General features: G+C 46.3%; 1 protein-coding gene across 1 annotated transcript in view; it reads right to left on the bottom strand.

The window, feature by feature from the left end:
- Nucleotides 1-7254: 7254 nt before the first annotated feature.
- opn8b (opsin 8, group member b) overlaps nt 7255-24890 on the bottom strand; it is a 69447-nt gene continuing 51811 nt past the window's right edge. Inside the window, exon 4 of the mRNA XM_020454784.2 lies at nt 7255-8427. Coding sequence (XP_020310373.1) covers nt 8020-8427 — 408 coding nt within the window. The 3' untranslated portion in view covers nt 7255-8019. The remainder of the gene's footprint in view (nt 8428-24890) is intronic.

Here is a 24890-nt window from a genome sequence, read left to right as displayed (position 1 = left end):
AGTCCGGTCTTTGACGTACGCCATCCAGAGAGGATTGTGGCTAGTGAGAGGTAGACATACATCCGTGTCAACAGTTATAGAGACAACCTTCAATTGTTAAAATGGTTCCGTCAAGTGAAAAATGTGCCTTCTGAAACTTCAATCTGATCTCCCTTTTTAAAATCTTTGTAGGCATGACAGAAAAAAGGATCGAAAATAAATGAGTTTCAGGTTTTTTTTAAAAGAAGAGAAGAAGTAGCTGTATCAATTAAAGAAACCTTGCGCGTGTGCGTAGTTTACAATATATTTTTCAAATGTTTTATACATTTTTCAAATGGAAACAGAATGTATTTGATTGAAAATATATGTTAGAGACAAAGAATGTCCTTGGTCAGAAAGAATAATCATCACTCCACAAATGTATTTTTCTGTAATGAAAAATGTATTTCTGATCATTTGCTTTGAGCAGTAAAATGAACAGAAAGCTACATCAGAGAAACACAACAGATTGAAATAAATGACTGTTTGAAATGCTTCTGCATCAATTATGCAAATATCAACCAATCTGCCTGTCTGAATAAATACTTCTCTAACCATTATATTCAGAGCATCAATGATCATCAGTTTCATTGAACAGCTAGAGGTGTTATGAACCATTAACTTTGTCCATTAGATAATATTGTAAATATAATCCGTAGGACCCACACTGAGCCAATAATTTAACAATAAATTGACTGTCCTCCTCTCGCTGTATCATTGTCTGTCTCTGTAGGAGCATCAATGATTTACTGTACACCGCAACCCTTATAAGCATAGTATCCATGTTTTGTAGGTAAAGGTAGACTCAGCGAAATGATGTAGAAAGTAAACAGCATAGTGGGTCAAGTAATAGCATTGAAGATTGAGGCTCAACTTCTCCGCTGTTTTGGTCACGTGGCTACCACGATGTGAACCGTGTGAAGTGAACCCGCGCTCATCTCAATATCTGCGGTTCTACTCGTTGCACCGTTTTTCTCTGAGTCTACCTTTAAATGTGGACGTAGTCTGGCGTTTGAAAGTTTAAACACTGCTTGTGTCTAGATTATTGTCAGCAATAGTTTTTTTTAAATCAAACGTGGGCATTATAGGGGATACAAGTGGTTTGCAGTCAAACAGAACGTCACATTCCACACAATTGAACACAACAGGTAGACAGGTTTTTGTTATGGCTTTGCTGTAAGGGAGTCAACCATAGCAATGCTATAAGGAAACGGAATAACTGTAATAAGTCTCCCATGCTTTTATGAATCAAGCTTGCTTTGTCCTGCAACAACCCATTGTTTACAGATGGCTAGTAGTTGAGGCTTCTCTAGTGTCACATATGTATATATATGTAAACATTCATACACATAGCTCATATATTATACAGCGCCAAGCCAAACCGCCTGACTCAAGTCATCCTACCTACCCCTGTTAAAACAGGAACTAGCTCACACAGCCAGCAATAAAACTACCCCCCTAACACTATCCCCTCAGCTTTGTTGTCTCCCGACCCCAGGAAACAAAGACATTCCATCGCAAGAACACATACACCCAGCCATAAAACTGACCCCCTCTACTGGTCAGGGAGCTCAGAGAACAAGACTCTGCTATGCACCAATGGGGCCCGCTCTGGCTAGAGCAAGGCCCGCCTCCAACCCTTTGTGACCAGTAAGAAGACGAAAACGACAAGACTCCACCTACTTTATTCTATGTATAAAAATTAATGTAACCTTTGTATAAGGCCTCTTTTTCACCTGACTCCTTGCCGAGTTATATGAACTAGATCCGTGCACGTAAAACTGCGGGACAAGATATCTTTGACTCATTAAAACTGTCTTTTGTTACAACTGAAATCCACTCTGTCCAGCGTCCATGATTTGGTCTCAACTCTCCAATATATAAACACCAATCATAACACTAGCCTGGCGTCCTTTATCAACCAAACCTAAATGATTTGGTTTCACAAAAATAAAGTTTACCCGCAACAGAGGCCCATCCAATATCTCTAGCAACAATACTTACAATTTGTCAGGTTGAATGTGTTCTTTGAAACACATCTCCCATTTTCCACCTCTGTGCTGCCATTGTCTAGACCACGCAAGAGCAGGCTACTATGTAATCTCCCATTTCTACAGGTGGAAAATGGGAGACCCTGGATAAAAATGTGTTTTAAATACTTATTTGATAGAAAAGGACATATTCAACTTGATTAATCAAAATGATTGTTGACGGGAAACCTCTGTTACGGAAGCTTGCGCAACGAGCCATCTGTAAACATTGTTGTGGGCCAAGGCAACAATCAACCATTATTCTACAATACAATTAGAATGTGCTTTTCTTCTATAGTTTGACTGAGATGGGACCTAGCCAGAAATATAATGGTAGGGGGTACTTCTGCAAACATCAATAATAAATAATACAAATGTATTCTTTAGGTATTGCTTTTTCATAATCAGCTATTAGGAATGGATTCAATCCGTAGCGCTGAAGTTCGACATTACAGCGTGATTGTCACGATCGTTATAAGGACTGGACCAAGATGCAGCGTGGTATGTTTCCATCCTTTTATTTGGAAGAGAAACTCAAAGAACAAAAACAATAAAGTGTAAAAACGAAACGTGAAGCTCAAAGTAATGCTCTCAGGCAACTCTACCTAGACAAGATCCCACAAAGCACAATGGGGAAATGGCTGCCTAAATATGATCCCCAATCAGAGACAACGATAAACAGCTGCCTCTGATTGGGAACCATACCAGGCCAACATAGATCATTAATCACCTAGATAACCTACCCTAGTCACTGTCACGCCCCAACCAACATAGAGAATAAACAGCTCTCTATGGTCAGGGCGTGACAGTGATTGAAATTTAAAGGCTGTTTCCACGTTGGCGGAAACTGCATTCACGCTAAACGCTGCATCAGCTCAGTTGAAAATTACCTTTACATTTCAACCGTGCTACAATGCTGATCTTCAGCATTATGGATTGAATACAGCCCTTAGTCAATAAATGTTTGTTTGCAAGTACACAGTGTGCTGGAGTCACTTCAACCAAAGTTCTTAATTTTTCTTCACTGATATATACACCTGTTGTTTATATGTGTACTTCATGTGTGTCAAAGTGATCTTTACTTGAGTTGCAAAACTCAAAGATGGTTTTGGGGATGTGAATTGTGTCCTTTATCAGTTCAAAACATGACTTAGTGATGCTACTGTAGGTGATTAAAATGTCCACATCTGAAACAGTTTTTATGGGCTTTCAGAAACAGTAATTATATAACTGTATAACAGGGATTTTATCAGGGGTTGGTCCTGGAAAATAACAACATTTTTCAAGGAACCAAAACAGATTTTATTTTTTAAGCATGGGAACTGGTTAATAATGGTATTTTATTTTCTAGTCCCACAAAAAAACGAACAAAGCATCTATGCAAGGACCTCACTCTGTCACTCAGAAACTTACTTCAGTGTCTGCCTGCAAGCTGAAAATCTTTGCCAATGTGTGTGCGTGTTTAGGCTACCTGCCCCTCCGAAGCATAGGCTACTGTACTGAAGTTACAATCTTGATTCAGAAGATAGGAAGAGAGATTTTTAATTAGCTAGAGAAAAATGTATTCACTTTTTCAATGTTAGTTAAGGATACTATAGGCATAGTTACCACATTTCATGTTGGATTTATTAACTACAGAAATTGTGCCGCTCTGCACAGACAAGCTTGTTAGCTAGCTAGCGCAAAAGACATTCAAAGTTCCTTCATAGGTATAATTCTGTGGACCGAATTCAGATAATGCACGTCATAACAAGATGCCCTGCGCTTCAAGCCTCCTCCTCAACCCTCTCTAGTTCTCTCCCCACCTGCAAAACACTGGGGTGGCAGGTAGCCTAGCGGTTAGAGTGTTGAACCAGTAACCAAAAGGTAACTAGCTCAAATCCCTGACCTGACAAGGTGAACAATCTGTTGATGTTGATGTGCCCTTGAGCAAGGCACTTAACCCTAATTGCTCCAGGGTCGCTGTTCATAATGGAATTTAAAAATATGTATTTTTTATTTAACTAGGCAAGACAGTTAAGAACAAATTATTATTTACAATGACAGCCTACCCCGGATGATGCTGGGCCAATTGTATGCCGCCCTATGGGACTCCCAATCACAGCTGTATGTGATACAGCCTGGATTTGAATCAGGAACTGTAGTGACATCTCTTGCACTGAGATGCGGTGCCTTAGACCGCTGCACCACTCAGGAACCCCTCTAAAATTATTGACCCCACTCCCTGAGGGTGTCTCACATTTCCAATTCAAACGTGCATGTTCATTTTTTTGGTCTGTCATAGTTGAAGTGTACCTATGATGAAAATTACAGGCCTCTCTCATCTTTTTAAGTGGGAGAACTTGCACAATTGGTGGCTGACTAAATACTTTTTTGCCCCACTGTAAGCACCCATCAAATTATACTGTCCCCTGCCCTTTAAAAGCAGACAACTGCACTCAGTCTGACAACTGAATCGGTGTAAAGTGGTCTTTTGTAACATTGAGGAACAACTTGTTATAAGATTTTTTCATCTATCTACTGTATATATATATATATTAACATCTATTTCTTCCATGAAGGTTTAGAGATATGATCAAATGATTGTGACAGGACTATACATTTTAACTTTTGGTTCCCTGACAATAATGTAATTGTATTTTTCAGACATTGCTTTAAAAAGAGTACAAAGAGGGAAGTTATTTAGTATGCAACACTTAAGACAACACTGGGGGTGAGGACATTGACAAACCAGTGATAGCAGAAATGAATAATCCATGAAGACGCTTACATAATAACTACATTCCAAAAACCAGAACTGCTCAATACCACAGGACTGTATTCACAATAAAGTTCCAAACTATACATACCATGGTTGCATGACAAGCATGACAACATTATTTGGGGTCATATAGGGTAATTTTGACCCCCCCCCCCTCCACACAATACTTGGGAAATAGGTTATGTACTGTATATCTCATCTTCATGGAGCTCCTAAACTACGTATATATTTGTAGGAACTAGAGGTCGACCGATTATGATTTTTCAACGCTGATACCGATAACTGGAGGACCAAAAAAAGCCAAGACCGATTAATCAGACGATTTTTCAAATGTATTTGTAATAATGACACTTACAACAATACTGAATGAACACTTATTTTAACTTAATATAATACATCAATAAACTCAATTTCGCCTAAAATGAAATAATGAAACATGTTCAATTTGGTTTAAAAAATGTAAAAACAAAACGTTTTGGAGAAGAAAGTAAAAGTGCAATATGTGCCATGTAAAAAAGCTAACGTTTAAGTTCCTTGCTTAGAACAGGAGAACATATGAAAGATGGTGGTTCCTTTTAACATGAGTCTTCAATATTCCCAGGTAAGAAGTTTTAGGTTGTATTTATTATAGGAATTATAGGACTATTTCTCTCTATACCATTTGTATTTCATTAACCTTTGACTATTGGATGTTCTTATAGGCACTTTAGTATTGCCAGTGTAACAGTATAGCTTCCGTCCCTCTCCTCGCTCCTACCTGGGCTCGAACCAGGAACACAACGACAACAGCCACCCCCGAAGCAGCTTTACCCTTGCAGAGCAAGGGGAACAACTACTGCAAGTCTCAGAGCGAGTGACGTTTGAAACACTATTAGCGCGCACCCTGCTAACTAGCTAGCCATTTCACATCGGTTATACCAGCCTAATCTCAGGAGAGGATAGGCTTGAAGTCATAAACAGCTGCTGGCAAACGCACGAAAGGGCTGTGTGAATGAATGCTTACGAGCCTGCTGCTGCCTACCATCGCTCAGTCAGACTGCTCTATCACTTAGTTATAACATGATAACACACAGAAATACGAGCCTTAGGTCATTAATATGGTCGAATCCGGAAACTATCATCTCGAAAACAAAACGTTTATTCTTTCAGTGAAATACGGAACCGTTCCGTATTTTATCTAATGGGTGGCATCCATAAGTCTAAATATTGCTGTTACATTGCACAACCTTCAATGTTATGTCATAATTACGTAAAATTCTGGCAAATTGGGCGGCCCAAACTGTTGCATATACACTGACTTTGCGTGCAATGAACGCAAGAGAAGTGACACAATTTCACCTGGTTAATGTTGCCTGCTAACCTGGATTTATTTGAGCTAAATATGCAGGTTTAAAAATATATAATTCTGTGTATTGATTTTAAGAAAGGCGTTGATGTTTATGGTTAAGTACACATTGGAGCAACGATACACACCACATCGATTACATGCAACGCAGGATACGCTAGATAAACTAGTAATATCATCAACCATGTGTAGTTAACTAGTGATTATGATTGATTGATTGTTTTTTATAAGATAAGTTTAATGCTAGCTAGCAACTTACCTTGGCTTCTACTGCATTCGCGTAACAGGCAGTCTCCTCGTGGAGTGCAATGAGAGGCAGGTGGTTAGAGCATTGGACTAGTTAACTGTAAGGTTGTAAGATTGAGTCCCCCGAGCTGACAAGGTAAAAATCTGTCGTTCTGCCCCTGAATAAGGCAGTTAACCCACCATTCCTAGGCTGTCATTGAAAATAAGAATGTGTTCTTAACTGACTTGCCTAGTTAAATAAAGATTAAATAACGGTGTAAAAAATATATATTTTTAATCGGCCAAATCAGTGTCCAAAAATACCGATTTCCAATTGTTGTGAAAACTTGAAATCGGCCCTAATTAATCGGCCATTCCGATTAATCAGTCGACCTCTAGTAGGAACCCAGATGCATCACCTATGAGATTAGTGTACAGTCTATGGCATAGCCCGGTCAACTAGATGCATGAAATCCCCATCATCAATCCATGGTTGCCCACCCAGAGGAGCCTCAGCAGGCTCCACTCGCAGTCCTGGCTGACTGCTACTTAGCATGCTAGCATCCTATTTAGATAAGAGTGCCTGTTAAGTTTCAAGACAAATATAATATAATAATACAGTATTATATAGAATATATGCCATTTAGCAGATGCTTTTATCCAAAAGGAATTACTGTCATGGTAAAGTGGGTTTGCCAAGCTACGTGGCCATGGGGATATTAAACAGAATTAAAAGGAAATATGAACAGACACCCAATTCGTCCTTCACAAAGATTCCGTCCGACCTCAACTATGACTTTTCAACCCCCTTAGTGGCTGGCGTGTGACCTTTGAGGCTTGGCTGGGATCAGTCCTGAGCACTAGAAGCATCCGTTTCTCCATCCTCTCCTCTCCTCATGGGATCAGTCCTGAGCACTAGAAGCATCCGTTTCTCCATCCTCTCCTCTCCTCATGGGATCAGTCCAGAGCACTAGAAGCATCCATTTCTCCATCCTCTCCTCATGGGATCAGTCCTGAGCACTAGAAGCATCCATTTCTCCATCCTCTCCCCTCCTCATTGGATCAGTCCTGAGCACTTAACAGTGCTCTTTAGTGCAGGGCACTACTTTTGACCAGGGCCCATATGGCTCTACATAGGGGATAGGGTGGCCCCAGGCTTAGTATCTCCATCCATCCTCTCCTCCATGGGAATAAGGTCACTTCCTTCCTCTGCATTGCTCAATGGCAGCTGTGTTTGTCTAAAGAAAACAGCCCACCTACTGTACGGTCTATGATTCCCTATTGGCTATAGCATATTGTCAATCCTCTTCACTCTGGCAGCCAATTGGCTTGGGAACCAGTCCAGAAATCCTCTCATTGGTTGCCATTTTTCACTCACATCCATTAAGTTAAGATACAGTAGTGCAAACCTGCCCTCTTTCATGTAACCATCAATACAGGATTTGATATTACCCTGCAAGTTGTTGCACACAACAGTTTTACTTATTAAAGTATAACTTGTCTTTATGTAAAAACTATTTTCATGCCAACAGCAATTGATTCAGGCATATAACAATAAAATCATAGATATTGGTCTTAGCTCATTTCAAATTATATACTGTATAATGTCCTCCCTCCCCCTCTCCCTCCCCGAGGCCTTCCTATTGGCTGTCGAATGAGTTTAACCTGGTCTCCATCTTCCGGCTCTTCCCAGAGGACAACTTATCCTCAGTGGTCCTCCCAGCCACCGTGGCCACCACCTTCTCCTCATTCTCCGTCCGGCTGCCGTCACACACCAGGTAGATGGCGTTGTCCGTGATGTTGTTCCTGGCTCTGGAAGCGTGGCATACGTTGGATCTACCACACAGCTGCTTCACCTCCTGCTTAAAGGTCTTGCTGAAGATATAGTAGATCAGGGGGTTGTAAAGAGTGGAGGACTTAGCAAACAGGCAGGGCAGCATGGTCACCTCTGGCCGGATGAACTCACTGCCCCTGACGACAGACACCAGGCTCACCAAACCGTATGGAGCCCATGATAAGATGAAGCCCAGGCTGATCAGGACTGCTATCTGTAAGATAGAAGAAACACTGTGAAAATGGGCAGGCAGAGAAAACTATCTGAAACAGAGGGCAGAAAGCAAACCAGCTAAATATACTTTGAAGACCATGCAGTTGAAACATTGTTGTTGAATCCATATCTTCAGTTAAAATCTGATTTGGACACTGTCCCTGAAACAGGATCTTGAACGGTGGGATTTACTTTCTCTTTCTTTGGGTATAAGAAATAAAACTGTTAAAATGAATGTATTACCTATGTTTTTATACTTATTTCAATGTATTCCTATCTTTCTGACAAAATCCTTTTTTGATCTCCATAGATAAACTGATATCTGCTTTTATCTGGAACAAGAAAAACCCTTGGATACGTAAGAGCGTATTGCAGAGATCTCACCACCAGGGTGGTCTAGCACTTTCAAACTTTTTCAATATTATTACTGTTACAGGCCCGAAATGGTTGACCTTGGAGATGTCATCCTGTGGACCGACCTCCGACCTAGCTGCCTTACTCTGTTCTAAACTAGCTGAGACAGTTCCAAATACATTAAGAACACTATTGTGAAACATTCTCAAAAAACTGGAAATAGTTCAGGCGATCGTTTGGTCTCAGTGAATTTTCAACTTCTGCCCTGTTATTTAAGAACCATACATTCTATCCATCATTATTAGAACGGGCGTTTCATATCTGGGCTGGAAAAGGGATCTCCTCACTGAACGTTGTACGAGATCTTCAGTTTCTTGGCAATTTCTCGCATGGAATATGTTTAATTTCTTAGAACAAGAATAGACTGACGAGTTTCAGAAGAAAGGTCTTTGTTTCTGGCCATTTTGAGCCTGTAATCGAACCCACAAATGCTGATGCTCCAGATACTCAACTAGTCTAAAGAAGGCCAGTTTTCAGCTGTGATAACATAATTGCAAAAGGGTTTTCTAATAATCAATTAGACTTTTAAAATGATAAACTTGGATTAGCTAACACAATGTTCCATTGGAACACAGGAGTGATGGTTGCTGATAATGGGCCTCTGTACGCCTATGTAGATATTCCATACAAAATCTGCCGTTTCCATCTACAATAGTCATTTACAACATTAATTTGATGTTATTTTAATGGACAAAACATGTGCTTTTCTTTCAAAAACAAGGACATTTCTAAGTTTGAACGGTAGTGTATATATCTAAGACATGCTGTAATTCAATTTAAAATAGTTCTTCGGCTGCATTGGTCAAAGACAAAATGATCCAAGATTAGACCAGAAATAGATCCCACTTGTGACCGATGTAAGCAGACTCCTGCTACTTTATTGCACTCGTTTTGGACATTGACAATTTCTTTGATGTTTTCTAACATACTGGAGAGACCTATAAAACCTTCTGCCTTTATTGCATTATTCAGAGTGCCACTCTAAACAGTTCTATGGAGTGACACCACAGTAGGCCCCTCTAAACAGTTCTATGGAGTGGCACCACAGGAGGCCCCTCTAAACAGTGCTATGGAGTGGCACCACAGGAGGCCCCTCTAAACAGTGCTATGGAGTGGCACCACAGGAGGCCCCTCTAAACAGTTCTATGGAGTGGCACCACAGGAGGCCCCTCTAAACAGTTCTATGGAGTGGCACCACAGGAGGCCCCTCTAAACAGTTCTATAGAGTGGCACCACAGGAGGCCCCTCTAAACAGTTCTATGGAGTGGCACCACAGGAGGCCCCTCTAAACAGTTCTATGGAGTGACACCACAGTAGGCCCCTCTAAACAGTTCTATGGAGTGGCACCACAGGAGGCCCCTCTAAACAGTGCTATGGAGTGGCACCACAGGAGGCCCCTCTAAACAGTGCTATGGAGTGGCACCACAGGAGGCCCCTCTAAACAGTTCTATGGAGTGGCACCACAGGAGGCCCCTCTAAACAGTTCTATGGAGTGGCACCACAGGAGGCCCCTCTAAACAGTTCTATAGAGTGGCACCACAGGAGGCCCCTCTAAACAGTTCTATGGAGTGGCACCACAGGAGGCCCCTCTAAACAGTTCTATGGAGTGATATCGGTGACCAACAGACACATATCTGCATTCCCAGTCATCTGAAATCCATAGATTAGAGAATCATATATTTAAATTGACTGATTTCCTGATATGAACTGTAACTGTTGCATGTTGCGTTTATATTTTGGTCAGTATATATAACGTAATAATTTAAAAGTATGTGTAAATAGGCCTGTATAATGTCCATATTCTAGTCCTTTAAAAAATCTATTTAAATTAAGATGGTGTGACAAAAACAACTCTATAGGAATTCAACTCCAAGTCAGCAAGTCACTCACTATGAGAAGGCGGCGGTGCATCTTGATGATGTTTGGGATACTGGAGAGACCTATAAAACCTTCTGCCTTTATTGCATTATTCAGAGTGCCACCACAGGAGGCCCCTCTAAACAATTCTATGGAGTGGCACCACAGGAGGCCCCTCTAAACAGTTCTATGGAGTGGCACCACAGGAGGCCCCTCTAAACAGTTCTATATGGAGTGGCACGACAGGAGGCCCCTCTAAACAGTTCTATGGAGTGGCACCACAGGAGGCCCCTCTAAACAGTTCTATGGAGTGGCACCACAGGAGGCCCCTCTAAACAGTTCTATGGAGTGGCACCACAGGAGGCCCCTCTAAACAGTTCTATATGGAGTGGCACGACAGGAGGCCCCTCTACACAGTTCTATGGAGTGGCACCACAGGAGGCCCCTCTAAACAGTTCTATATGGAGTGGCACGACAGGAGGCCCCTCTACACAGTTCTATGGAGTGGCACCACAGGAGGCCCCTCTAAACAGTTCTATGGAGTGGCACCACAGGAGGCCCCTCTACACAGTTCTATGGAGTGACACGACAGGAGGCCCCTCTACACAGTTCTATGGAGTGGCATGACAGGAGGCCCCTCTACACAGTTCTACGGAGTGGCACGACAGGAGGCCCCTCTACACAGTTCTATGGAGTGCCACCACAGGAGGCCCCTCTAAACAGTTCTATGGAGTGGCACCACAGGAGGCCCCTCTAAACAGTTCTATGGAGTGCCACCACAGGAGGCCCCTCTAAACAGTTCTATGGAGTGGCACGACAGGAGGCCCCTCTACACAGTTCTATGGAGTGCCACCACAGGAGGCCCCTCTAAACAGTTCTATGGAGTGGCACCACAGGAGGCCCCTCTAAACAGTTCTATGGAGTGGCACCACAGTAGGCCCCTCTAAACAGTTATATGGAGTGGCACGACAGGAGGCCCCTCTACACAGTTCTATGGAGTGGCACCACAGGAGGCCCCTCTACACAGTTCTATGGAGTGGCACGACAGGAGGCCCCTCTAAACAGTTCTATAGAGTGGCACAACAGGAGGCCCCTCTACACAGTTCTATAGAGTGCCACCACAGGAGGCCCCTCTAAACAGTTCTATGGAGTGGCACCACAGGAGGCCCCTCTAAACAGTTCTATAGAGTGGCACCACAGGAGGCCCCTCTAAACAGTTCTATGGAGTGGCACGACAGGAGGCCCCTCTAAACAGTTCTATGGAGTGGCACCACAGGAGGCCCCTCTAAACAGTTCTATGGAGTGGCACCACAGTAGGCCCCTCTAAACAGTTATATGGAGTGGCACGACAGGAGGCCCCTCTACACAGTTCTATGGAGTGGCACCACAGGAGGCCCCTCTACACAGTTCTATGGAGTGGCACGACAGGAGGCCCCTCTAAACAGTTCTATAGAGTGGCACGACAGGAGGCCCGTCTACACAGTTCTATAGAGTGCCACCACAGGAGGCCCCTCTAAACAGTTCTATGGAGTGGCACCACAGGAGGCCCCTCTAAACAGTTCTATAGAGTGGCACGACAGGAGGCCCCTCTAAACAGTTCTATGGAGTGGCACGACAGGAGGCTCCTCTAAACAGTTCTTTGGAGTGGCACGACAGGAGGCCCCTCTACACAGTTCTATGGAGTGGCACCACAGGAGGCCCCTCTAAACAGTTCTATAGAGTGGCACGACAGGAGGCCCCTCTAAACAGTTCTTTGGAGTGGCACCACAGGAGGCCCCTCTACACAGTTTTATGGAGTGGCACGACAGGAGGCCCCTCTACACAGTTCTATGGAGTGCCACCACAGGAGGCCCCTCTAAACAGTTCTATGGAGTGGCACCACAGGAGGCCCCTCTAAACAGTTCTATAGAGTGGCACCACAGGAGGCCCCTCTAAACAGTTCTATGGAGTGCCACCACAGGAGGCCCCTCTAAACAGTTCTATGGAGTGGCACCACAGGAGACCCCTCTAAACAGTTCTATGGAGTGGCACGACAGGAGGCCCCTCTAAACAGTTCTATGGAGTGGCACGACAGGAGGCCCCTCTAAACAGTTCTATAGAGTGGCACGACAGGAGGCCCCTCTACACAGTTCTATGGAGTGGCACGACAGGAGGCCCCTCTAAACAGTTCTATGGAGTGGCACCACAGGAGGCCCCTCTAAACAGTTCTATGGAGTGGCACCACAGGAGGCCCCTCTACACAGTTCTATGGAGTGGCACGACAGGAGGCCCCTCTACACAGTTGTATGGAGTGGCACGACAGGAGGCCCCTCTAAACAGTTCTATGGAGTGGCACCACAGGAGGCCCCTCTAAACAGTTCTATGGAGTGGCACGACAGGAGGCCCCTCTACACAGTTCTATAGAGTGGCACGACAGGAGGCCCCTCTACACAGTTCTATAGAGTGCCACCACAGGAGGCCCCTCTAAACAGTTCTATGGAGTGGCACCACAGGAGGCCCCTCTAAACAGTTCTATAGAGTGGCACCACAGGAGGCCCCTCTAAACAGTTCTATGGAGTGGCACCACAGGAGGCCCCTCTAAACAGTTCTATGGAGTGGCACCACAGTAGGCCCCTCTAAACAGTTATATGGAGTGGCACGACAGGAGGCCCCTCTACACAGTTCTATGGAGTGGCACCACAGGAGGCCCCTCTACACAGTTCTATGGAGTGGCACGACAGGAGGCCCCTCTAAACAGTTCTATAGAGTGGCACGACAGGAGGCCCCTCTACACAGTTCTATAGAGTGCCACCACAGGAGGCCCCTCTAAACAGTTCTATGGAGTGGCACCACAGGAGGCCCCTCTAAACAGTTCTATAGAGTGGCACGACAGGAGGCCCCTCTACACAGTTGTATGGAGTGGCACGACAGGAGGCCCCTCTACACAGTTCTATGGAGTGCCACCACAGGAGGCCCCTCTAAACAGTTCTATGGAGTGGCACCACAGGAGGCCCCTCTAAACAGTTCTATAGAGTGGCACCACAGGAGGCCCCTCTAAACAGTTCTATGGAGTGGCACGACAGGAGGCCCCTCTAAACAGTTCTATGGAGTGGCACCACAGGAGGCCCCTCTAAACAGTTCTATGGAGTGGCACCACAGTAGGCCCCTCTAAACAGTTATATGGAGTGGGACGACAGGAGGCCCCTCTACACAGTTCTATGGAGTGGCACCACAGGAGGCCCCTCTACACAGTTCTATGGAGTGGCACGACAGGAGGCCCCTCTAAACAGTTCTATAGAGTGGCACGACAGGAGGCCCCTCTAAACAGTTCTATAGAGTGGCACCACAGGAGGCCCCTCTAAACAGTTCTATGGAGTGGCACCACAGGAGGCCCCTCTAAACAGTTCTATGGAGTGATATCGGTGACCAACAGACACATATCTGCATTCCCAGTCATCTGAAATCCATAGATTAGAGAATCATATATTTAAATTGACTGATTTCCTGATATGAACTGTAACTGTTGCATGTTGCGTTTATATTTTGGTCAGTATATATAACGTAATAATTTAAAAGTATGTGTAAATAGGCCTGTATAATGTCCATATTCTAGTCCTTTAAAAAATCTATTTAAATTAAGATGGTGTGACAAAAACAACTCTATAGGAATTCAACTCCAAGTCAGCAAGTCACTCACTATGAGAAGGCGGCGGTGCATCTTGATGATGTTTGGGATACTGGAGAGACCTATAAAACCTTCTGCCTTTATTGCATTATTCAGAGTGCCACCACAGGAGGCCCCTCTAAACAATTCTATGGAGTGGCACCACAGGAGGCCCCTCTAAACAGTTCTATGGAGTGGCACCACAGGAGGCCCCTCTAAACAGTTCTATATGGAGTGGCACGACAGGAGGCCCCTCTAAACAGTTCTATGGAGTGGCACCACAGGAGGCCCCTCTAAACAGTTCTATGGAGTGGCACCACAGGAGGCCCCTCTAAACAGTTCTATGGAGTGGCACCACAGGAGGCCCCTCTAAACAGTTCTATATGGAGTGGCACGACAGGAGGCCCCTCTACACAGTTCTATGGAGTGGCACCACAGGAGGCCCCTCTAAACAGTTCTATATGGAGTGGCACGACAGGAGGCCCCTCTACACAGTTCTATGGAGTGGCACCACAGGAGGCCCCTCTAAACAGTTCTATGGAGTGGCACCACAGGAGGCCCCTCTACACAGTTCTATGGAGTGACACGACAGGAGGCCCCTCTCCACAGTTCTATGGAGTGGCATGACAGGAGGCCCCTCTACACAGTTCTACGGAGTGGCACGACAGGAGGCCCCTCTACACAGTTCTATGGAGTGCCACCACAGGAGGCCCCTCTAAACAGTTCTATGGAGTGGCACCACAGGAGGCCCCTCTAAACAGTTCTATGGAGTGCCACCACAGGAGGCCCCTCTAAACAGTTCTATGGAGTGGCACCACAGGAGACCCCTCTAAACAGTTCTATGGAGTGGCACGACAGGAGGCCCCTCTAAACAGTTCTATGGAGTGGCACGACAGGAGGCCCCTCTAAACAGTTCTATAGAGTGGCACGACAGGAGGCCCCTCTACACAGTTCTATGGAGTGGCACGACAGGAGGCCCCTCTAAACAGTTCTATGGAGTGGCACCACAGGAGGCCCCTCTAAACAGTTCTATGGAGTGGCACCACAGGAGGCCCCTCTACACAGTTCTATGGAGTGGCACGACAGGAGGCCCCTCTACACAGTTGTATGGAGTGGCACGACAGGAGGCCCCTCTAAACAGTTCTATGGAGTGGCACCACAGGAGGCCCCTCTAAACAGTTCTATGGAGTGGCACGACAGGAGGCCCCTCTACACAGTTCTATAGAGTGGCACGACAGGAGGCCCCTCTACACAGTTCTATAGAGTGCCACCACAGGAGGCCCCTCTAAACAGTTCTATGGAGTGGCACCACAGGAGGCCCCTCTAAACAGTTCTATAGAGTGGCACCACAGGAGGCCCCTCTAAACAGTTCTATGGAGTGGCACCACAGGAGGCCCCTCTAAACAGTTCTATGGAGTGGCACCACAGTAGGCCCCTCTAAACAGTTATATGGAGTGGCACGACAGGAGGCCCCTCTACACAGTTCTATGGAGTGGCACCACAGGAGGCCCCTCTACACAGTTCTATGGAGTGGCACGACAGGAGGCCCCTCTAAACAGTTCTATAGAGTGGCACGACAGGAGGCCCCTCTACACAGTTCTATAGAGTGCCACCACAGGAGGCCCCTCTAAACAGTTCTATGGAGTGGCACCACAGGAGGCCCCTCTAAACAGTTCTATAGAGTGGCACGACAGGAGGCCCCTCTACACAGTTGTATGGAGTGGCACGACAGGAGGCCCCTCTACACAGTTCTATGGAGTGCCACCACAGGAGGCCCCTCTAAACAGTTCTATGGAGTGGCACCACAGGAGGCCCCTCTAAACAGTTCTATAGAGTGGCACCACAGGAGGCCCCTCTAAACAGTTCTATGGAGTGGCACGACAGGAGGCCCCTCTAAACAGTTCTATGGAGTGGCACCACAGGAGGCCCCTCTAAACAGTTCTATGGAGTGGCACCACAGTAGGCCCCTCTAAACAGTTATATGGAGTGGGACGACAGGAGGCCCCTCTACACAGTTCTATGGAGTGGCACCACAGGAGGCCCCTCTACACAGTTCTATGGAGTGGCACGACAGGAGGCCCCTCTAAACAGTTCTATAGAGTGGCACGACAGGAGGCCCCTCTAAACAGTTCTATAGAGTGGCACCACAGGAGGCCCCTCTAAACAGTTCTATGGAGTGGCACCACAGGAGGCCCCTCTAAACAGTTCTATGGAGTGATATCGGTGACCAACAGACACATATCTGCATTCCCAGTCATCTGAAATCCATAGATTAGAGAATCATATATTTAAATTGACTGATTTCCTGATATGAACTGTAACTGTTGCATGTTGCGTTTATATTTTGGTCAGTATATATAACGTAATAATTTAAAAGTATGTGTAAATAGGCCTGTATAATGTCCATATTCTAGTCCTTTAAAAAATCTATTTAAATTAAGATGGTGTGACAAAAACAACTCTATAGGAATTCAACTCCAAGTCAGCAAGTCACTCACTATGAGAAGGCGGCGGTGCATCTTGATGATGTTTGGGATACTGGAGAGACCTATAAAACCTTCTGCCTTTATTGCATTATTCAGAGTGCCACCACAGGAGGCCCCTCTAAACAATTCTATGGAGTGGCACCACAGGAGGCCCCTCTAAACAGTTCTATGGAGTGGCACCACAGGAGGCCCCTCTAAACAGTTCTATATGGAGTGGCACGACAGGAGGCCCCTCTAAACAGTTCTATGGAGTGGCACCACAGGAGGCCCCTCTAAACAGTTCTATGGAGTGGCACCACAGGAGGCCCCTCTAAACAGTTCTATATGGAGTGGCACGACAGGAGGCCCCTCTACACAGTTCTATGGAGTGGCACCACAGGAGGCCCCTCTAAACAGTTCTATATGGAGTGGCACGACAGGAGGCCCCTCTACACAGTTCTATGGAGTGGCACCACAGGAGGCCCCTCTAAACAGTTCTATGGAGTGGCACCACAGGAGGCCCCTCTACACAGTTCTATGGAGTGACACGACAGGAGGCCCCTCTCCACAGTTCTATGGAGTGGCATGACAGGAGGCCCCTCTACACAGTTCTACGGAGTGGCACGACAGGAGGCCCCTCTACACAGTTCTATGGAGTGCCACCACAGGAGGCCCCTCTAAACAGTTCTATGGAGTGGCACCACAGGAGGCCCCTCTAAACAGTTCTATGGAGTGCCACCACAGGAGGCCCCTCTAAACAGTTCAATGGAGTGGCATGACAGGAGGCCCCTCTAAACAGTTCTATAGAGTGGCACGACAGGAGGCCCCTCTACACAGTTCTATGGAGTGGCACGACAGGAGGCCCCTCTAAACAGTTCTATGGAGTGGCACCACAGGAGGCCCCTCTAAACAGTTCTATGGAGTGGCACCACAGGAGGCCCCTCTACACAGTTCTATGGAGTGGCACGACAGGAGGCCCCTCTACACAGTTCTATGGAGTGGCACGACAGGAGGCCCCTCTAAACAGTTCTATGGAGTGGCACCACAGGAGGCCCCTCTAAACAGTTCTATAGAGTGGCACGACAGGAGGCCCCTCTAAACAGTTCTTTGGAGTGGCACGACAGGAGGCCCCTCTAAACAGTTATATGGAGTGGCACGACAGGAGGCCCCTCTAAACAGTTCTATGGTGTGGCACCACTGGAGGCCCCTCTAAACAGTTCTATGGAGTGGCATGACAGGAGGCTCCTCTAAACAGTTCTTTGGAGTGGCACCACAGGAGGCCCCTCTAAACAGTTCTATGGAGTGGCACGACAGGAGGCCCCTCTACACAGTTCTATGGAGTGCCACCACAGGAGGCCCCTCTAAACAGTTCTATGGAGTGGCACCACAGGAGGCCCCTCTAAACAGTTCTATGGAGTGGCACCACAGTAGGCCCCTCTAAACAGTTATATGGAGTGGCACGACAGGAGGCCCCTCTACACAGTTCTATGGAGTGGCACCACAGGAGGCCCCTCTACACAGTTCTATGGAGTGGCACGACAGGAGGCCCCTCTAAACAGTTCTATAGAGTGGCACAACAGGAGGCCCCTCTACACAGTTCTATAGAGTGCCACCACAGGAGGCCCCTCTAAACAGTTCTATGGAGTGGCACCACAGGAGGCCCCTCTAAACAGTTCTATAGAGTGGCACCACAGGAGGCCCCTCTAAACAGTTCTATGGAGTGGCACGACAGGAGGCCCCTCTAAACAGTTCTATGGAGTGGCACCACAGGAGGCCCCTCTAAACAGTTCTATGGAGTGGCACCACAGTAGGCCCCTCTAAACAGTTATATGGAGTGGCACGACAGGAGGCCCCTCTACACAGTTCTATGGAGTGGCACCACAGGAGGCCCCTCTACACAGTTCTATGGAGTGGCACGACAGGAGGCCCCTCTAAACAGTTCTATAGAGTGGCACGACAGGAGGCCCGTCTACACAGTTCTATAGAGTGCCACCACAGGAGGCCCCTCTAAACAGTTCTATGGAGTGGCACCACAGGAGGCCCCTCTAAACAGTTCTATAGAGTGGCACGACAGGAGGCCCCTCTAAACAGTTCTATGGAGTGGCACGACAGGAGGCTCCTCTAAACAGTTCTTTGGAGTGGCACGACAGGAGGCCCCTCTACACAGTTCTATGGAGTGGCACCACAGGAGGCCCCTCTAAACAGTTCTATAGAGTGGCACGACAGGAGGCCCCTCTAAACAGTTCTTTGGAGTGGCACCACAGGAGGCCCCTCTACACAGTTTTATGGAGTGGCACGACAGGAGGCCCCTCTACACAGTTCTATGGAGTGCCACCACAGGAGGCCCCTCTAAACAGTTCTATGGAGTGGCACCACAGGAGGCCCCTCTAAACAGTTCTATAGAGTGGCACCACAGGAGGCCCCTCTAAACAGTTCTATGGAGTGCCACCACAGGAGGCCCCTCTAAACAGTTCTATGGAGTGGCACCACAGGAGACCCCTCTAAACAGTTCTATGGAGTGGCACGACAGGAGGCCCCTCTAAACAGTTCTATGGAGTGGCACGACAGGAGGCCCCTCTAAACAGTTCTATAGAGTGGCACGACAGGAGGCCCCTCTACACAGTTCTATGGAGTGGCACGACAGGAGGCCCCTCTAAACAGTTCTATGGAGTGGCACCACAGGAGGCCCCTCTAAACAGTTCTATGGAGTGGCACCACAGGAGGCCCCTCTACACAGTTCTATGGAGTGGCACGACAGGAGGCCCCTCTACACAGTTGTATGGAGTGGCACGACAGGAGGCCCCTCTAAACAGTTCTATGGAGTGGCACCACAGGAGGCCCCTCTAAACAGTTCTATGGAGTGGCACGACAGGAGGCCCCTCTACACAGTTCTATAGAGTGGCACGACAGGAGGCCCCTCTACACAGTTCTATAGAGTGCCACCACAGGAGGCCCCTCTAAACAGTTCTATGGAGTGGCACCACAGGAGGCCCCTCTAAACAGTTCTATAGAGTGGCACCACAGGAGGCCCCTCTAAACAGTTCTATGGAGTGGCACCACAGGAGGCCCCTCTAAACAGTTCTATGGAGTGGCACCACAGTAGGCCCCTCTAAACAGTTATATGGAGTGGCACGACAGGAGGCCCCTCTACACAGTTCTATGGAGTGGCACCACAGGAGGCCCCTCTACACAGTTCTATGGAGTGGCACGACAGGAGGCCCCTCTAAACAGTTCTATAGAGTGGCACGACAGGAGGCCCCTCTACACAGTTCTATAGAGTGCCACCACAGGAGGCCCCTCTAAACAGTTCTATGGAGTGGCACCACAGGAGGCCCCTCTAAACAGTTCTATAGAGTGGCACGACAGGAGGCCCCTCTACACAGTTGTATGGAGTGGCACGACAGGAGGCCCCTCTACACAGTTCTATGGAGTGCCACCACAGGAGGCCCCTCTAAACAGTTCTATGGAGTGGCACCACAGGAGGCCCCTCTAAACAGTTCTATAGAGTGGCACCACAGGAGGCCCCTCTAAACAGTTCTATGGAGTGGCACGACAGGAGGCCCCTCTAAACAGTTCTATGGAGTGGCACCACAGGAGGCCCCTCTAAACAGTTCTATGGAGTGGCACCACAGTAGGCCCCTCTAAACAGTTATATGGAGTGGGACGACAGGAGGCCCCTCTACACAGTTCTATGGAGTGGCACCACAGGAGGCCCCTCTACACAGTTCTATGGAGTGGCACGACAGGAGGCCCCTCTAAACAGTTCTATAGAGTGGCACGACAGGAGGCCCGTCTACACAGTTCTATAGAGTGCCACCACAGGAGGCCCCTCTAAACAGTTCTATGGAGTGGCACCACAGGAGGCCCCTCTAAACAGTTCTATAGAGTGGCACGACAGGAGGCCCCTCTAAACAGTTCTATGGAGTGGCACGACAGGAGGCTCCTCTAAACAGTTCTTTGGAGTGGCACGACAGGAGGCCCCTCTACACAGTTCTATGGAGTGGCACCACAGGAGGCCCCTCTAAACAGTTCTATAGAGTGGCACGACAGGAGGCCCCTCTAAACAGTTCTATGGAGTGGCACGACAGGAGGCCCCTCTAAACAGTTCTATGGAGTGGCACCACAGGAGGCCCCTCTAAACAGTTCTATGGAGTGGCACGACAGGAGGCTCCTCTAAACAGTTCTTTGGAGTGGCACCACAGGAGGCCCCTCTAAACAGTTCTATGGAGTGGCACGACAGGAGGCTCCTCTAAACAGTTCTTTGGAGTGGCACCACAGGAGGCCCCTCTACACAGTTTTATGGAGTGGCACGACAGGAGGCCCCTCTACACAGTTCTATGGAGTGCCACCACAGGAGGCCCCTCTAAACAGTTCTATGGAGTGGCACCACAGGAGGCCCCTCTAAACAGTTCTATAGAGTGGCACCACAGGAGGCCCCTCTAAACAGTTCTATGGAGTGCCACCACAGGAGGCCCCTCTAAACAGTTCTATGGAGTGGCACCACAGGAGACCCCTCTAAACAGTTCTATGGAGTGGCACGACAGGAGGCCCCTCTAAACAGTTCTATGGAGTGGCACGACAGGAGGCCCCTCTAAACAGTTCTATAGAGTGGCACGACAGGAGGCCCCTCTACACAGTTCTATGGAGTGGCACGACAGGAGGCCCCTCTAAACAGTTCTATGGAGTGGCACCACAGGAGGCCCCTCTAAACAGTTCTATGGAGTGGCACCACAGGAGGCCCCTCTACACAGTTCTATGGAGTGGCACGACAGGAGGCCCCTCTACACAGTTCTATGGAGTGGCACGACAGGAGGCCCCTCTAAACAGTTCTATGGAGTGGCACCACAGGAGGCCCCTCTAAACAGTTCTATGGAGTGGCACGACAGGAGGCCCCTCTAAAAAGTTATATGGAGTGGCACCACAGGAGGCCCCTCTACACAGTTCTATGGAGTGGCACGACAGGAGGCCCCTCTAAACAGTTCTATAGAGTGGCACGACAGGAGGCCCCTCTACACAGTTCTATAGAGTGCCACCACAGGAGGCCCCTCTAAACAGTTCTATGGAGTGGCACCACAGGAGGCCCCTCTAAACAGTTCTATGGAGTGGCACCACAGGAGGCCCCTCTACACAGTTCTATGGAGTGGCACGACAGGAGGCCCCTCTACACAGTTCTATGGAGTGGCACGACAGGAGGCCCCTCTAAACAGTTCTATGGAGTGGCACCACAGGAGGCCCCTCTAAACAGTTCTATGGAGTGGCACGACAGGAGGCCCCTCTAAACAGTTCTATAGAGTGGCACGACAGGAGGCCCCTCTACACAGTTCTATGGAGTGGCACGACAGGAGGCCCCTCTAAACAGTTCTATGACAACATGCTGGCATGTACTACCCTTCTAGCTAGATGTCTTCTACTAAACTAAGTGGAAGGATCGGTTTCTTCCTACTTTTAACCATTGGATAAAGGAAGTTATGCAACATCTCAAGCTAGAGAAAATACGCTACTCCATTAGGGGATCTGCAATTACATTTTATAATATCTGGCAACCTTTCCTATCCTTTGTAGAAGACATGGACCCAGCTAATTTCACAACTCCACAAACCAACCCAAATTAGAATTTGTATAACTATTTTAAACTTTTTGTTTCATAATATACTTTAATTTATTTTATACTATTTGATTATTTTACTCATTCTATATCATGCCTGCTTTAAGTCTGGTATTGGGGGGAGGGGTGCTGTTGGAGCATGGGGGGGAGGGGGGGGGGAATGATTTGGTAGGGGAATCCGTGTGTGTTTTGCGCTCTACCTGTTATGTCTGTATTATCTGTATAATCATAAAAAAAGCCAAATAAAAAAACCTTTGAAAAAAAGAAGAAGTCTACAAATGTATAAAATAACAAATTATTTAGAGGCTGTTTGTTCCTCTCCTTTTGGAAGAAAATATCACACATTTCTCCATGTCTGAGCAGTGGAGCTGGAGGCAGAATCATTTATACAATACGTTTATTCAAAAGGAAGTTTGTTCTGAAGTGTTTTTACATGTATGTCACCCTTTTTGGCACGATGTCTCCCTATATAAATATCTCTCTATATACAGTACCAGTCAAAAGTTTGGACACACCTACTCTTTCAAGGGTTATTCTTGATTTTTAGCTGGTTGAGAGAATGCCAAGAGTGTGCAAAGCTGTCATCAAGGCAAAGGGTGGCTACTTTGAAGAATCTGAAATATAAAATATATTTTGATTTGTTTAACACCTTTTTGGTTACTACATGTGTTATTTAATAGTTTTGATGTCTTCACTATTATTCTACAATGTAGTAAAAAATAAAGAACAACCCTTGAATGAGTAGGTGTGTCCAAACTTTTGACCAGTACTGTATATTCTTTATTTAAAAAAAAAAAAGATTTATACAACAATAGACAATATAATGATAATATTACATCAGATTTTAAATGTCCCCTTAGTCCTACAGTATCTGACATCTTAAGAGTCGGAATATCTTAATGTTCACATGAATGGTTTGCCTTTAGCCACTTTTTCAGGTTTTCCTTGAAGCTAGCAAAGGTACTACACTCTCTCACACTGGTTGTGAGAGAGTGTAGAGTGTTCCACGCAGAGTGTTCCATAATCCAGACGCTCTGACTGAAAAAACAGTCTGGCCAAATTTGGTGTACCTAAACTGAGCATTCCCCTCTGGTTGAAGCTCTTGTGGTTTTCCTCTGGGATTGAGTCTGTTCTTAGCTCTATCCCTTTTCTTTTCATCCTGAAAAACTGCCCAGTGTGTCAAGCATACCCATAGCATATACCAGCCATATACCATACCCATACCAGCCACCACCATTCTTGAAAATAAGGAGGCAGTTACTTAGTGATGTGTTGTGTTGGATTTGCCCAAAACATAAGGCTTTGCATTTAGGTCAAAAAGTGTATTCTATTGCTGTTATCTTTTTTCAGTATTACTTTAGTGCCTTGTTGCATGCGTATGCATGTTTTGGATTATTTCTGTTGTTAATCCATCCTCAGTTTTCTCCAGAAGTTGGAACCGGTTCAGGGAACAGAAACAAAACAGAAACAAAAACTGGGAACGAAAGTGATCTATACTGTTCCGGAACAGAACTCTTATTTTAAAAGCACGTGAACCGGTTAATAACGTTCTTTTACGTTTCCGGGCATTTTTTGTCCGTCGCACAAAAAACGCAACAAGGTGCCTGTGCAAAGCCTTCATTCTTTTTCCAGTGGCTGCCTGCCAACCAGCTGAAAAATACTGACGTTACAAGCGTGTCAATGCTAGTTAAGGATACTATAGTTATTATGTTTCAAATTAGATTTATTAACTACAAAAAGGTATGACGTGTTTTTATTTAAATAGAACAGAGCCAGCTTTAACGAGTGTGCGTTTGACAATTGCGCCGGCTTAACCCCAGCCTAAAATAGAGCCCATAGTGAAAGATGCAGTTTCATTCATTCAACTCATGAAAAAAGTTATAATTATATACACTGAACAAAAATATAAATGCAACATGTAAAGTGTTGGTCCCATGTTTCATGAGCTGAAATAAAATATGTATTTCTCTCAAATTTTGTGCACAAATTTGTTTACGTTCCTGTTAGTGAGCATTTTTTTCTTTGCCAAGATAATCCATCTATCGGACAGGTGTGGCATATCAATAACCTGATTAAATAGCATGATCATACACAGGTGCACCTTATACTGGGACAATAAAAGGCCACTTTAAAATGTGTAGTTTTGTCACATTCACAAGGCCACATATGTCTCAAGTTTTGAGGGAGCGTGCAATTGGCATGCTGACTGCAGGAATGTCCACCAGAGCTGTTGCCAGTGAATTGAATGTTCATTTCTATACCATAAGCTGCCTCCAACGTCGTTTTAGAGAATTTGGCAGTATGTCCAACCGGCCTCACAACCGCAGTGTGGGCAAGCGGTTTGCTGATGCCAATGTTGTGAACAGAGTGCCCATGGTGGCGGTGGGGTTACCTTATGGGCAGGCAGGCATAAGTTAAGGACAACGAACACAATTGCATTTTCTCGATGGCAATTTGAATGCACAGAGATACCGTGATGA

The sequence above is a fragment of the Oncorhynchus kisutch genome, linkage group LG21 (genome assembly GCF_002021735.2).
Source record: "Oncorhynchus kisutch isolate 150728-3 linkage group LG21, Okis_V2, whole genome shotgun sequence".
Lineage (NCBI taxonomy): Eukaryota > Metazoa > Chordata > Actinopteri > Salmoniformes > Salmonidae > Oncorhynchus > Oncorhynchus kisutch.
This window is presented reverse-complemented; position numbering and strand designations above follow the sequence as displayed.